Consider the following 17,145-nt stretch of genomic DNA (forward strand, 5'->3'; position numbering starts at 1 on the left):
TATTCTGTCATCTTTGGTTTTAAAAACAGCATTGTTTAGGCCAACTATTATTATTATTAAATCGGCGCCTTCAACTGCAACTCAAGAAAAATTGTGTGAGTTTTCGGAGACAGATCTGGGATACTTCTGCCGTAGATGGTGGTCGCAAAAAAAACACATGGCGTCCGATTATTCGCCTGTAAGCCTGGGAGTGTACTCGAGTACCGTATTTGCCGGCATAAAGGCCGCAGTAGTTTTGGAAGAGAAAATATCAAAAGTTGGGGTGCGCCTTTACGGCGAAAGAGTAAAAAAAAAAAAAAAAAATGAAAGTCAAAACCAGCACGAATTTACACATTTGGGACTACGAACGGTAAAACAACTATACCACTATGGTACAGGACATTTTCACACATCTTACAGACAATTTAATCTTGCATTGTTGACATGAAGACGAAAATAAACGTCCTAACACAACATTTGCCGATAGATCTTGATCTAAGTTCGTGCCAATGCATTGCAAAAGTAAAGGAAGGGACCGTTCACCAGAGCTGCAGCGAACATCCATCCGAAGTCGCCATTTTTTCCTCCATTTTAAGCAGTTTCGCATTACACTGTACATTGTGGTAGGGGTATATATCGGACACCAAATCTGCCTGCGATCACTTTTTTAGCTAAACTTCCGGTAAATTATAAGAATATTGATAAATTTGGTATCAGTTTGTAAAAAAAAATAAAGTGTTTTCAAGAAAATTATGATTATTTTGTTTTGTCCGTTTGTGTTTTTCCTCTTTGAAATGTCAAAGTTGGGGTGCGGCCTATGCGGCGGTGCGGCCTTATCGCCGGCAAATACGGTACCTCATTACACGGTTATGCACAGCCTTAATATCAACAATGTCCTACAATAGGGCTTCAAACCAGGGTTGGTAGGGTGACGAGGTATCGTGGTCTGGTGGATATGTCACCGGACTGTGGATCAATAATATGCAAAAGGTTCATTCCAGGCATTTTTCTTAGTGATTGGATTACTTCAGATTACCCATCTGCTTAGAGAGTAAACATACATGGTTACATGAATATGCTTGAGCAACTACAAAATCTTAGACTAAGACTACCTATCCAAAAAACTTGAAGGTAAAGCCTCACAAGTGCACTACAGCTCATTACCTACATGGCTTATGGCTTGGGGGGCAGTGTATCATCATTTGGCGCCGAGCGAGCGACTTGACAAAAAGATACCTGAAGCGCGAAAGCTTACGTACGTATATTAATAGGCATCTATGACGTGCGCATGCGCGGAAGGATAATGAACATGATGTAAACAACCATATGTAAGCTTGAAGCAGCGGCGCGGATATGATCGGAGCTAGCTGGCCATTGCCAACCTGGATGGGACAGGGTGCTCCTGGCGCCTCCGCTCTGGCCGTGCGCTCGTTGGATAGCTGGCATTGTCAGCTGTTCATTGTTTTCGTTAACAAAGTAGGATCATTGCAGACACGCTCTGACGCCTACGAGTCGTTTTTTTTCTCCAGCCAAAGTATTTTGTGGATGTGCCTTGGCATTTGTGAATTAATACTGCTGGTATTTTTTTGGTTGCTACCCGGGCAGCGAAGACGTGACTTTTCGGTGGTCATTGGCAACCGGGCAACAGCTTATTTTGAGTCCTGCATGGTTTTCAGTCAGTTACTGCATCATTGCTACTAGCACTCCATGAAAGCGCATTTCTGACAATCATGTTCAATGATGTTCAAAGCAGTTGAGGTGCAGAGCTGGGTTGGGTTAGTTCAGCACTATGGCAGGCTGGCAAACTCTACATACATGTACATGTAGCAGGGTGCTTATATTTCAAGAGTTGAAGTGCAAGCTAGACTATTGAACCCTACATGAACTTTTATTAGAATAAACAAAATATGTCAGGTGGGTCTCCTGCACCGACATGTATTTACAGGCCTTAAATTTCGTCATTTTTAGGGCAAGGCCAGATTGGCCTTAAAGTACCTCATATTTTTAAGGGCACCAAGGCCACTACAAAGGGCACCAAGGCCAAAATATTTTTACAAAAAGGGCATCAAGGCCAAAAAAAATTGATTCTATTTTTGTTAGATGTCATGTGTATTTTATAATGAAACTTGTGCGGGATCAATTTCCCATGACTTTTAGCACCAGCTTCTTTACAGAATGTATAGAGGTCTACGGTACATACAAACAACCCCCGCAAGCCTTAGATTAAGCAGCCAGGAGCAAGGGGCAATTTTTATTCTTCTAAAGTTGCCCCTTGCCCACGGGAATTTACCAGATGAAGGGGCAATTTTCCAAAAACAGACAGACTAGGCCCCTAATCTAATTATAAGTTCAAAGATACAATGTTAATTTCATAATGTGAATAGAACGATCAATTTAATAACTTTTTAATCCTAACAATATCAACACGAAAGATTGATTAAGAACATCAAACTTGCATATTTTAAAGTAACTAAAAATATTGATGAGCAAATGAATAAATAAATTGTAAATTTCACAAACATCGAAAATCAAAAGGACTTGGCAAGTTTACCGGGTATCCCAAATCAAAATCGCACCTCACACACAAACCTTCCGCCGCACTCTCGGTAGCTGGTAGTAGGAGCAAATTTGAAGAAATTAGCTATTTAATTGTTGTATAACCAACCCAGGGAAAAAATTAAGTTTTTCATTTCGAGGGCTCCATTTCAAATTTTTGGGAAATTTTCGGGGGCTACTTTTTCAACTTCGGGGGCTTTTTTTCCATTTCTGGGGCTCTTTTTTCTGGGGCTACTTTTTCATTAATTCATAAAAGGATAGGCCTAGGGGTCTACAATTTGTTGAGATTTGTTTAGTAGGCTAAGGTTTCGAGCTTCCTGCTTCATAATTGCCTATTAAAAAAAAAAAAACTTTTTCTAGTTCAATAACTAAGTTTTCATGCATTGATTTGATGCAAGAACTGTGACATAATAGACCCTAGATTGTGATTATTTCTGGCCATGAATTTCGATAATCATTTTTCAAAGTAAATTTTCACAATAAAATCAGACAGTCGTTTAAAAACTTAGACATTAGTAATACTTTTACTAATTCTAAGCTCGGGTTTCGTACATCTATTCATGAAACCATATTTAAATCGCGGTAATAATTATGCAAACCAACAGATAGCAATTTCAAAGTGTCAAAACTCTTTGACTCGAGCTCAGCTCAGCTCAACTCACTCACTGCACAGCGCCCAGCGTAACTCCAGGAAGCTCCAACACCGGCGCGGCAGGCGTCCGCCTGATGTGCCGGTGTAGGAGCCTCCTGGAGTTAACTGCAGCGCAGCGTCAGTCATGGTGATTTTGTCTGATTTTCTTTACTTTGAAGAAATGATTATCAAAATTACGTAAACATGGAGATGTTGGAAAATAATCACAAAATAGGCTTTAATTTCATACCTCTATTCATGGAAACTTTATAAAATTGCGGCAATCATGATGGAAATTGATTTCAGTTTCGCGGTTAGTGGTCTAGGTTCAGCTAATATGATCCACCAAAATAAAATCGACTGCGAAAAACTCGACCCCTACTCGATCTCGCAACTGCGAAAATGTACGTGTTTTGGCATACTTGCGTGCGACATGGTAAGCCAGGTAAGGTATGGAATATGGTTCGATTTTTTTTTACGACTGATTTTTTGTGTATACAATTTTACACGGAGATTCAGCAATACAAAGCTAGAAGAGAGCTCGTGAGCGCAGCAAACTGTTCGTGATTCGTGTATCTTTACTGTTCTAATAATTTATGGGCGCATTTTCACGGAAAACACTTGCGCCTTGCCGTCTAGTTTTCGATGATTATGGGCGCAATTGGTGGTTTTATGAGCGCAAATTTCGAAAAAGGGGCACGTCCAGTTGGAAAAAAAGGCACGTCGGCCAGTTGGAAAAAAAGGGCACGGCCTTTTTGGCCGCGAATTTATCTTTTTTGGGGAGGGCACCACGGCCAGTCATAGGGGCATCGACGGCCTGGCCGTCGATGGCCGTCGATTAATTTAAGGCCTGTATTTACCTCAACTTGATCATTATTTTTATACATTAAGCATCACATTACCAATGCAAAATATCAGCCCTCTCCGTACACAGCATTGTAATGTGCACTTGTTCAGAATGAACAGTGTAAACTCCTGTCCGAGGTCACAGCTTTTGTTGAGTAAAACGCATGCATTCATGTAAACACGCACGCCCAGGAAGTTCGCTAAGTTTAGCATACTACATGTATGTGCTTGCATCTTACATGTAGTACACTAGTGGTAAGTATCAAATTCACAACACAGCAACAGCCGCTTTCATGTAGACTGTGTGTTTTTGCGTTTCCGGTAGAACCAACATCACTAACTCTCTAGAGAGGTAAGCGTTTTTTAAAATGCAAATAGCATGTTAGCTCGTTACCATCAGGAACACATGGAAGGTAGGAAAATAACTATCACTCCAGCATCAACGTTCATGTTTTTGGTTAGATTCTTGATTGATTTTAATTGTACTTTTTTTTAATTGTACATGAGTAGAAACAAGAGTCCATTAGCGAGCTCTAAACGGAAGGTAGTTTGCAAGTTTAGTCGGGTGCAGGAATGGGTGATTGAAAATGTGTTTTAGGTTGTGCTTACATCCCTCATCATGCAGGGGTACTATGGGTGCCAATTAATGCTAGATGATATCAATATCATTGTTTATATCATCAATTATATACTGCATGTATTGTCTAGATTCTAGGCCTCTGATTGGTCAAATTTGCGGGCATGAAATTCACTGCGGAATGTCGGGCGGTATAGTGAAAAATATTGACCGGGCAGAGTTATGTATTTGTGCCCACGCGCGAAGCTATGGCAATTTAGATATGCAGGAGCGCGCTAGCACATTATCATACATGTACACCAAATGAAATTTCAAAAGAGCGATCGGTGAGAATTACATTACGTTACTGTATTTCATCTGTATTTGAAATTTATTTGTGAGCTAACGAAGGAAGCAGTATATAAAATAAATGTTGACTGCTTCTCTTTTGCGTCACGCTAAAAACCATTACCCTCGGTGATCTCTCAACTGCCTATTCCCCGTCAACTGTCGTCTCGGGGCATAGCACAGTTGCGAGCTCACCTCGGGCCATAGTACTTACCGTGCTCCTCAAAGTCAAAGCAGTAAACATTTGTATACTATTCCTTAAGACTACCATGTTCACTCAGTACAGAAGAGCTTCATCAGTAGGAGCGCTGGTCCGAGAATGAGGATCATCTTCGTAAACGCGGACAGATGCGTCCTAAAAAATAAGGATCGTCCGCATTTTTAAGGACGTTTCTTATTTCTGACCCGCGCATTGGTGATGCGAAAACCCTATCCCATGATGATGCTACTTGTTCCATTTTACACTTACTTTACATAGACTTTCATGTTATGAATGATAAATCCTCAGGAAGACGGTCAACGCATGAGAGTAGATGACCAGGGGGCATTTCGTTACGCAGAATCAGTTTTCACATTGCCAGCGCGCGGATTGAGAACCCTACACCCGTAGAGCGTTCAACATAATAAAGACGTTCGCAAAAAGTTTGAAGATCCCTATTTTTTACGACGCAATTTGTCCGCGTTTACTGGGATATCCTCATTTACGATGACGATCCTCATTCTCGGACCAGTGCCCCTACAGTTCATTGCACGCAAAACGTCAAGAGGGGACTTCATAATTCTTTCTCCCCTCAATTGACAGTAGGGGCGCTGGTCCGAGAATAAGCACCGTCTTCGTTAACGCTGACATTTGCATCCAGAAAAATAAGGATCATCCATATTTACGCAGACGTTTCATATTTCCGATCCGCGCATTGACGATACAAAACACGGAGTCCGCATCAATTTTGACAATACATTGACTTTGTACAGAGACTTACATGTTAAGAGCGATAAATCCTCGGGAAGGACAACCCATAAAGTAGACGGTGAACTGGGGTCATTTTCTTACGCAGAATACGTTTATCGCATTGCCAGCACGCTGATGAAAAAAACACCTGCGAAAATGCAGACAATCCTTTTGGAGGGGACACAATTTGTCTATGTTACAAGGATATCCATCAATCATGTCCATGTTAAGCGGACAATCCTCATTCATGGACGTGGACCAGCGCCCCTACTGTCAGATTCAGTCAATCACACCCCCAGTATAGTACGATAATACTCTGTAAAGAGGACTGTAGATCTACTCAAAAGGAAGAAGAATCAGGTCTAGAGTCTAATTTTAAGAGGTAGCCAGAAGTGGATTGAACTAGATCAGCAAATCTTCTGTCATCTGAAAAAGGTTTGACAGTCGTCTTGCTTGTGAAGTCCAGCCTGGGCTGGGTCGCGGTCGGGCGGATCCATTAGACTGCACAAATGGAAGTTTAATTTCAAAGACGAGTGCATTGTTTTGTCAATTATTGCCAAGAATCTATGGGCGTGAAAAGGTATTATAACATTCCTCATCATTTTTTACATCAGAACTTTTACCATGGTTAATAACACATCATTTATATTATAACAAAGGGGAGAACATCGCCCAATTTCAACCATCGAACTCTCGCGACAGTGTCATCTGCATTAGCGGCCGCACACGAACCCCATGTACGGCCGCACGGAGATGGTGGCGTACCTTGGAGATAACGGCAAATTACTGCATCAGACAGTAACGTAATGGGATGATGTATTGGGATAAATTAGAATAAATACTTACCATCATATCTTTCGGCTTGCTCGGCAAGCTTAGCCATATATACATTTTCGTCTCGCGTAGCTCCCATTGCAGATTTGTAAAATTTGATATAGATTTAACCGGATTGAAGTGTGAAAATTATTCTTGTCGTCGGCAAGTAAAAATGGCAGAGCATACAACACCCGCGCTATAGGTGATCGATTATGTAGTTCCGGTAGCAGATATTCACTATCGATATTAACCTCCGAAAAACAAATTATTGAAAATGATTGTTACAAATGAAAATGTTTTCATTTAAGAATGCAATTTCTTTATTGGGCATTGAATTCTTAGGCCTGTTTCAGGTTTGATAATATTTAAACACTCGGTTTCTTACATGGGAACGGTAAGATATTCCTGGAAGTTTTTCACATAGCTTGAAATCGTGAGGCTCATAATATTGTCAGTATCTGGGCCAGTTCAACAAACTCTGGCGTGTAGGGTTTCACCAGGCGCTAGCCAGCTGTAAATTTGCTAGGGTCTATTATGTGCATTGCTATATATCTTCAATAATTAATTTTGAAGAAAAAAAAATGCATTTTTTGTAACGAATATCCTTACTGAGGAGTAATTTGAATACATTTTCCTGTTCAAGCCTCTAACTATTTTTTTTGTCAACATGTCACAAGCACTATCATGTCTAAAAAGGACCTCCTCCCCCCTTCTATGCTTCAAATCATTATTTTGATGCAAATTACTCATTACTTGACTTTTTGTACGCACTTCATTATGATGAATAATTGTTATTTTGAACTGAACTGGAGTCTACTATACTCAGGTAGCCTATGTGAAATGATTTACATGTATTTTAAAAATATCTTTTGGCGAGCAACCTTTGTTATCAAGGCTAGGCTAGTATGAATATTTGAGTTTGATATACATCTTCAGGCTTTTGTCTCTAATTCAAGTTGCTTTCTTACAACATGTTAAAGTATATTTTCTTTTCCTCAAAGCGTGGGTATACTTATGAAATCAGATGGTGAAGAGATCAAGATCAAGACCAAGGGGAAGAGAGAGAGGAGAGGGAGAGATAGAGGGGTTGAGAAGGAGGGAGAGAGGGAGAGAGGGAGAGGGAGAGAGGGGCGGGGTGTAAGACGTAAGGAAAAAAAAAAACTGCCCCCACCCTGGGGCTGGTTCGTCCGTTTGGCAGGGTAGGTACGCCCTCTTAGGAAAACAATGACACATGCAACAAATAGTGTGTTTTAAAACATCAAAACATTGATAGGAACAAATAAGCTTAACCAAGGTTTACTGGTGATAATATTTATGCGGATTCACTACCCCAGAATTACGTATATAGTTTTTACTTTGCTTGCGACAAACAAAGACCAAAATGTCTTTCAATTTAACAAAATATTTCTCCAAAAGTAACTGTAGAGTCAACAAAATAATTTCCACCAAAGCATGGAAAACAATGATAAATTGTAGGCTACCAGGCGTACTGGGCGCCCGGTGGGGGGGGGGGGGGGGGGCGGTGGGGGGGGGGGGGGATATTCAGATTTGGTTTGAACAGGGGATTTTTCTCAAAGTAAGGCCCATTTTTTTCGCAATCTCAGGAAAAAATGATATTATTGAAATTTTGAAAAAACGGACTCATTTTTAATGGTATTTTTGTTAAAATGGGACCCATGTTTAGGGATTTTTTAATGAAAGAGTATTATGAGTACCCCCCCCCCCCCCCCACCTCGGGACTGGGCGCAGAACAACATTAAACGGATTCACCTGACCAACGACTACAACTAACCATATATCGACAACTATTTTATTAACATACTCTTCAAAATGTCAGTGTATATAGGCATAGCAATTGAAATAATATAATCCCATCAGACTTTTATGTCTGTAAAATATAAAAACCACTTTAAACAATTTGAATGAAATGTTCTTAACATTGCTACTGAAGTTGAATAATATAAAGAGTTACTATTACTAATCCATATAGGCCGATATTGAAAGGGGTCACATCCTGTGACAACGCCTATATGATATTTTACACATCATAACTTTCTTGGCATAATTTTCTTCCAATGATTTCTCACACACACACACAAATAGTACAAATTGCACAAAAGCAAATCAAAACCTCATTTTCCGCACCCCTCCAAAAATAATTACTGGTCAACGGGGGTCAAATTTGCCGAAGTTACAGTGATGACATAACATGTGGGCCCGACCGACTCACTTATTATCTGAGGCGATGAGCCGTGCTTAATTAATGCAAAGTCATTGTGAATATTATGCGTTCTCCACATTCACATAAGATGCAAAGTCATCAATTCTATAGCAAGTTTTTAGATCGACAACTTTCGATTTTTAAAGCTTTGGATTGTGAGCTTTCAGAGAGCCGATGCTGTCCTCTGTCAGACACTAAAATGGCATCTAATTAATATTATTGTAATATATGGCTTATAAGCTTTCCGTAGATATATAATTCATCCATTTAATTTTTCAGATCGGATATGCATGGTCTTTTATATGCATAGTCTTTTCTTCTTACTGGGAAACAATTTTCAGTTTCAGTTTCAGTTTATCGTTTCCATATTTTACATGATACAAATATTACAATATAAAACGATACTTTGTTTAAATAATAATCAAACAAAATATAAGATACATGTTACAAATTTAGTTATTGATCGAACTATTGAACAGATCTTTCAACTGACGAAGGCACCAGAAAGACTGCCGAGCACTTTCGCACTCCACGTTCCAGATTAAACCGCCTATAGTTTGTCATTACATCATCAGCGAAAGTTTTATCCAATCACCGCAAGGCTGAGAACCACGTAGTGGGCGGACTTGCCCCCAGGGCGCCGGACTAACCCCGCTCTCCCCTGTATAGTATACTTAAGAATAGCAACTCTGTTTGGTTTGATTTGGTTTGATTAGAAAAGAATACCGCTAAATTGCTCTATTCAGAGTCTTCCTGTTCTTCCTAAAGCTTGAAATTCAGAAAAGACGATGCAATGTTGGCAGATTTTAGAATATGATGGTGGACCTTGAGTTGTATTGTTTGTTTGTTTGTTTATTTTTAGCTTAATGAAAAGTTTTTGATTACCGTGTCGGTCAGTGTAGTGGGACAACCCCCCCCCCCCCTTCCCGGGTTGAAAAAAAAGGAATTTCTGGCAAAATATTGAAAATGAAGTATTACCACCGTTAGTTGAAAAATGAGATTGAAAAAAAAAGAAACATAAACAATTTGTTTTTAAAGCGTAGCAAGTGATGTTTACTCAAACTTTTGTTATCATTATTAACAAATAAAAACAAATAAATAACAACCATAAATCTGTAGCGCCCTGCATGCACAGTCATGTTCTGTGTTTAGTCAGTGGTGTAGCTTCGATCCAGCCATTGATGGGGCACTTGGGAAAGGGCGGGGCACCCTTCTTACTTGGTAGCCGATTGACATTCAAAGCCACCAATCAAGGGAGTAAAAAATAATGAGGGAACTTATTCTGCTCACGCGCCTTTCCTATATCTTCCCCATCTTCTTTCTCTGCCTCTCTGTCTGTCTCTCTTTCTCTCTCTCTCTCTCTCTCTCTCTCTCTCTCTCTCTCTCTCTCTCTCGCCCTCTCCATCTCCCTTTCATTTATGTTATAAATCTTACTTTCCCTTTAAAGGTAAAGACCAGTATTGGAAACGCCCCAATTTCAAAAAATGAAATGGAAGCTCTCATTACCAATCATGTGAAAGAATATGTTTTGACTAATACATGATGATAAAAAATTTGCCGGGAAACCGCCTACTAATTCATATATTTGGTAAATTTGTTTCTCTCATGGTCTGTGAGAGATATAGTATAGTCCCCTATACATCTTTCTGTGTATAGTGCTTGTAACTTTACGAAGAATGGGCCAAATTTCTTATCATTTTGATGATTCCAGAACCTTGCAGATGCTACATGCTAGATGATCAACCTTTTCTGATCGATTCCACAACGTTTCTTTCACAATGCAATCGCATGACCATAACTGGTCTTTACCTTTAAAAAACCGTTTGGTATAGGAGGGCATATGTATAGTCACGCCACTGTAGTTAAGTCAGATTACCTAAAATTTCAATTCAGCCACAAAGTAGCGGTTCAGTTGATTTGTAATGATTCAGTCATATTGTAACTATGCTGGATTCGTCATTGTGATTGTATGCTTGTTTTGTGGTTTAGATCCGCATGCATGCACATATTTGGGCATTGATGTCACTATTACTTCCAAATCCCCTACCTTCTCTCTCTCTCTCTCTCTCTCTCTCTCTCTCTCTCTCTCTCTCTCTCTCTCTCGCACTCACTAAAACAGAAACGCAACACATAAAACTTTTTTGTCCAGATTATTTCAATCGTTTGTAAATATCTTAATTTGTCATTAAATTTTTTGTTTTGTTTTTTGTAACACATTTGTATTTCCTTCGAAAGTTAGTATATGTTTTGTTTTGATTTCTTAATAAACACATAATTAAAAAAAAGAAAAAGAAAATGTTTATATAGGCTCACTTTTTTTGTTAAAAAGTGAGCCTATAATATACAGACTTGGTGGATTGCGGAATAACTGTAAGGACAGTTGAGTTCTGGTAGAAAAAAGGGGTCTCAAAAGGGTCTGGGAACATTTTGTTGATTTACAAAGGGCACCTTTTATTGCAAGATGCCGAGGATGGACACATGTTTTTTTTCTTCTACTTTAAAAAAAAATGTGGAGATGTAGCATTATTCATCCTGCCCTTGGTTTCATTTTATCCGCTTAAATTTTACTTTTTAAATACCTCCTTAAACCTTTTAAAAAATAGAAGACAAGTTAAGACTTTGTGAAAATATGAATAATAAAAGCATGTCCTTTCTATTATCAAAATGACAATTTTTGAAAATGACCTTTCATGAAAACAATTTTTGTTGGAGGGTGGGGGTTGAGCTCCTAAACACTCCTTAAAACCGCATCTGTTGTTGCTCAAGAACAGTTTAAGAAACCAACAACTTTTTTTTAAAGAAATGAATGCAAAATTTCAACGTATACTAATCTTGTCGAGCACACAATATGGAAATATATAATTTTGATAAATTTAAACAAGATATCAGTTGATCTTATCAGCACAGTAGGGGAGGCAAAGTTATGTCGCAAAATCTTGCGAGTGAGCTAAACAAGCGAGAACATTTCTAAACTTTGACGGTGAAAATGTAATTTTATCTACAGAAAATTAATACACCAATTGGTATACAGTATAATATAGACGGATAATGTATAATACTGAGGTGTCGTGGACGAGTGGATATGTCACCGGACTGTGGATCACAAGGTTCGCGGTTCAAGTCCCACCGCGGCACTAATGTCCTTTGGCAAGACATTGATCTACATTTGCCACTCTCCACCCAGGTGTTAAATGGGTACCCGGTAGGATGCGAAAGCTAATGTGGTTAGATTAGCAAGTGTGCGCTCGTAAAAAAGACGCCTGGCTGGAATGCTCCCCAGGGAGTGGAGAATGTGCATACATTGTGTGCGGGTAAGCCTGAATCCTATGACCGGGGTAATAATATATATATATATCTGTAAAGCGCTTTGAGGAGGGCCTTCGGTCTTGAAAAGCGCTATATAAGAACTAGCTATTATTATTATTATTACTGAATTGTAATGCTCGCACTTTTCACAAGGTAATGCACAGAGCTATTGCAACTGCCTTAGGTTGAGTTCTTTTAATGTCTTTACGACCGTGATTTTTCACAAAAGACAGAAAATAACTCAGTGTTGCATGACAATGTTGCATGATGGAGAAGAAGAGAAGATAATAATGAAAAAGACCGGAAACAGGGTTGAACAAGTATTGACCAATTCTCAATATCACTTTCACACGTTGCGCATGTCACAAGCTATACAATCAAGCTTTGGTTTTGAAGTTAATGTGAGTTTTGGTATCGAACGACTCTGCACTGATTTGCATATCAACCGGTGGTCGGATTTCCTTGTTTCGGGAAAGGATTTCTTTACCACTGAGGATGTACTACAAGAGCTGACTGAAACTACTAATAAATGAGTTACTACAGGACGGCTCATTCAATTATACCACATGATAATGGTAATGCATTATGAGCCTTGTAAATGAAGTTCATGCATATCCATTGTGTTAGGATGTTTGTCGGTGTTGGTGCATAGTGGATTAAATAGTGGTGGTGTATGTGGTACATGGTAGTAGTAGACGTAAAAGTACTGGTGCCATAATATTCAGTGGTGTCTGCAATGGTTGTGATAGTAGTTGGTGATGGCAATGATGGTGTTAAGAGGTGGTGATAATGTAATGAATATGTTGGTGATGGTGAAAGTGGTGGCGGCGGTGGTGATGATGATGGTGGTGGTATTAGGTGATGATTATAATTGTGATGGTTGTAACGGATAGTGGTACCGATGCTTTGGTGGTGAACTGGTGATTGTGGTGTTGGTGATGATTGTTGATCATGCTGATAGCGGTTTGGGTGGTGCCAGGTGGTGGTGGAGGTGATCATGATGGTGGTGCATTATATGCATGTTGCTGATAATGGTATTAGTGGTGGTGTTGATAATATATGTATTATGGAGGTGGTGTGGGCAATGATGAAAATGATGGCGATGGTAGGTGTATAATGCGGTTGGTAAGGTGCTGGTCGAGGTGTAATGAACATTTGATGGTGGTGGTGATGGTGGTATACCGATGTTGCTTGTGGTGAAGGTGGTGGTGATGATGACGATGATGGTGGTGGTGGTAGTGATGGTGGTGGTAATGCTGATAGTGATGTACGCTGATGATAGATGTATGAAGGTGTCTGGTGTTAGTGACGGTGTTATGGCAATAATGGTGGTGGTGATGATGCATGATGATGATATTGGTGGTGGTGGTGGTGGTGGTGGTGGTAGTGGTGGTGGTGGTGGTGGTGGTGGCAGTGGTGGTGATAGGGGTATAATTTAGCTAGTGGTGGCGCCCTAATGAGGGAACCAGAAAAGTTGACGATGTAGTGATAAAAAAGGGATTGCAACTATGTGAATCAGAGTATCAACAAATAGTTTTACGTATGAGAAGAGGGGGGGGGGGGGGGGGGATCTAGCGAGAAAAAAAAAACACTCAATATTACAGTTAACTGAAAATGTCACTGCTCGCTGCGCAGTAGGACCCGACTGTATAATTGGATTTGAAAAATAGGCATATTGCTAAATACGCCCATTCTGATATAGAATTTAAAATATGTAATTGCATCCGACAGAGGTTCTGAATGATTAATTCAATTATGAATACCGATCTCTTAAAGCCTTTAGATTGGAGGTAAGGCCTTATTTTATTGGATACAAGTTATAGAAGCCACATGAGTCGTGAAGCTAGTGACGTCACTACTGAAAGCCAATCCCCACAGGGAAAGGATCGAGCCCCCACCATAACGTAATCTTCACATGATTCTTTAAACGAATCGGGAGTACAGTCGGGAAGAATTCACGATTTGAAGTCCCGAGTCTAATTTCACAGCAATTTCTTTAGAAAAAAAACACACACTCGTATTCAGTTTGTGAAAGTTCACGTATGGGCAATTACCTTCATATCTCTCCGTCATTTCAGCAAACTTGGCATTTTCAACCAAGTCCCACCTGTGAAGATTTGTATAGAACATCTTCTCCGAATCGTTCAACTGCTCAAAGTTTTCTGGGAGTTCGGGACGCTTGTCACCCTGTTCAGCCATTATTATAATCCACGGGTACAACCAAAATCCAGAGGAGAACAAGAAGGCAAGCTGGTAAACGTGTTTTATGTAGATACGGAAGCGTTTAACAATATGAATCCAAAGTGGGTGTGTGCAGCCGCTACCGCAAAAACGACGAGAATAGTAATGTAGTACAAACTTTGCAGTGAATATTATTGTGAATCTACGTGTACTTCAATCTACTACGCAGACAGAAATGAAAGCACTATGTTGCCAATTGTATAAGTTCGAAACTAAACAAAATATGTGTGAGTGGAGCAGAAAGAGATTCGAACAATATTGCACGCGTGGTTAAATCTTCACTATAGCGAGATTCAGGGATTGCGATTTGGGAAAAATAATTTATAAGGAAAGTGGTAGAAAGATTAGGGAAAGAGAGAAACAACGTCCGTTTCCTTTATTTCCGCTTCTCTCTCTCTCTCTCTCTCTCTCTCTCTCTCTCTCTCTCTCTCTCTCTCTCTCTCTTTCTCTTTCTCTCTCTCTCTCTCCCTCTCTCTTTACACACTGGACGAATGTATAATATCCGATTATGGTGATTTAATGGTATTCAATGCCTCAAAAGATAATCCAGGCATGAGGCGCACACAATCGTAAGTGAATATTAAAAACTTGACAATGTGTTTTTCAAAAAATGTTAAAATTGTATAATGGTGGGAAACTTAATTATTGAAGAGAGATTGATTAATGAATATGTTCGGACGGTTGGACATTGGTTTTTATGGTGTATTCAAGAGAAGGAAATGAGTGATGATGAAGACTATCACGTTTGCATGACTTTAAACTGATGTGAAAATCGCTATTTGCTGACATAATATCAACTTATTGTTAGGCTTATTTGCCCCAAGCAGAAACTGAAAGTAATTTTCAGCTGACATAATTATAGCTGATGCGCTGTATTTTGTATCCGCAAATAACATTGTTGATCATACTTACAGTATTTCATTCTGAAGATTTCCAATATTTGTAATCCCTAATTTCAATCTGTTAAATAAATATGAGTTTTTAAAAGAAAGGGGGTGTTTTAACTTTTGATAACATGAGAAAGATTGTGTAGATTATCATGCATGGCCGGGCGGGCCACTTTTATTGATCATAACAGTTAAAGGATAATTACAAAATCTTTGTTTTATCTCTATCTGCAAAATGTGTATGGAGCAGTGGCAAATCGGGAACCCAGCCTATGAGGGGCACTGGGATCAGAGGGGGGGGGGGGGCGGGTGACGTTTACTGGTCTTACTTTAAGTGGAAGAAATACAATTACAAGACCACCGATTAGGAGGTTGTTACAGGAGAGGCTATATCGTTTTCCATATTATAACGTTTCCCTATACACATTTTCTTTCTGTCTTTACCTTTTCTTTCCCAGCCTTTCGATGGGATGGGGAGAGGCACAAGCCCCCTGCCCCAGGTAGCTAAACCATTGCATGGAGGAGTAGGTCGAGAGAAACCTACTTTGTTATTATATGACAACTGAAAACTCCTACAGAACGGTTGATTACCATAGAGGGACAAAGGCAGCATAGAAATAGGCAGGAAGAGGGATAAAAGGAATGACAAATAATAATAATAATATTGTCATCATCAAAATATGTATTGATACAATTTGTTTGAAATTCAAATTCAATTCAGTTATTGATATAATCCTGATAATGAAGATTTATCATCGAAACAAACACATAGAACAATACAAAAAAGCAAAAGTAAATTGAGATTAACTGATTAAGGAGCACTATTTTGTTTTTACTCACCACCCCCCCCCTTGAGCAAAAAAAAAAAAAAAAAAAACGAGGGGGTTTAACCCCCCCCCCCCCTGCGTACGCGCCTAATTGAGGACACAATGGTATTGGTTATTTGAATGGTAGGGGAAAGGATTAATGAAAACGGCAGATGTTCTGATTTACAATGATTTCTTTCAGATATTAGTTTACACTTTTTGCCGTTGACACCAACAAAGGACCACGCCAGATTGGGATGCGCATGATGGGGCTCGGGCTTGTAATGGCCCCCTCGAATCCGCCACCAAAGGAGTTGATACATTGGAAAAGCGAAACAAGGGTCCCTTTGCATAAACATTAGCACTGATGGAAACTTTGCTATTAATTATAACTTTCATAGAAATCTTGATTTGATTGGCTGTTGAGTAATGTTGCCACGGTAGTTAACATTGAAAGTAAAGTTACCATCAGTGGTAAGTTTTATGCAATGGGGCCCTGGTTCGATATATCCAATCATTTTTAGATACTGAAATAGTAAGGATTGTCATTGAATGATAAACCCACCTATTTTGTTTAGTATTCTGTTGAACTACTGTTGCAGACATTATATTGATTGCAATAATGAAATCAAAAGGCGGGTCTATTGGTAGGAAAATCATGGATAATTATGTATTTTACTATTTAAAAAGTAGCTTTATGACTTGTAATCTGGGATCGTGGAATTTCTCTCTTTTCAATTCAGGGGAGGGGTGCGGTGGGATTCTCCGATCGCTAAGCTTCCTCAAAATGACCGTGATAGATCCACTGCGTTTGATTCCACCCAATGGCACCCATACATCCTGATACCATCATGTATCATTTTCAACATGTTCATAGAGTTTATTATATGACGAGGCAACATTTTTTTTCATTCTTGATTCATTCCATTGAGACCCCCCCCCCCCCCCCCATAGAGCAGGGAAATAATGTTTTAGGGTTGGCTCTCGAGCCTCTCGGGACATC

The 17,145-nt window shown here is 39.5% G+C and overlaps 1 protein-coding gene across 2 annotated transcripts in view; it reads right to left on the reverse strand.

The window, feature by feature from the left end:
• The window catches only part of LOC581376 (14-3-3 epsilon), a 37,098-nt gene extending 22,458 nt beyond the window's left edge, over positions 1-14,640 (reverse strand). Inside the window, exon 1 of one of the 2 annotated variants that reach the window (XM_030991904.1) lies at positions 14,263-14,640. In XM_030991904.1, coding sequence (XP_030847764.1) covers positions 14,263-14,407 — 145 coding nt within the window. In that variant the 5' untranslated portion in view covers positions 14,408-14,640. Of the gene's footprint in view, positions 1-6,711; positions 6,897-14,262 lie in introns of those variants that run through there. The other variant, XM_030991905.1, reaches the window with a different exon arrangement.
• Between the last annotated feature and the right edge of the window lie 2,505 nt (positions 14,641-17,145).

Source organism: Strongylocentrotus purpuratus, unplaced genomic scaffold, assembly GCF_000002235.5.
Source record: "Strongylocentrotus purpuratus isolate Spur 01 unplaced genomic scaffold, Spur_5.0 spur5_scaffold_2, whole genome shotgun sequence".
NCBI lineage: Eukaryota > Metazoa > Echinodermata > Echinoidea > Camarodonta > Strongylocentrotidae > Strongylocentrotus > Strongylocentrotus purpuratus.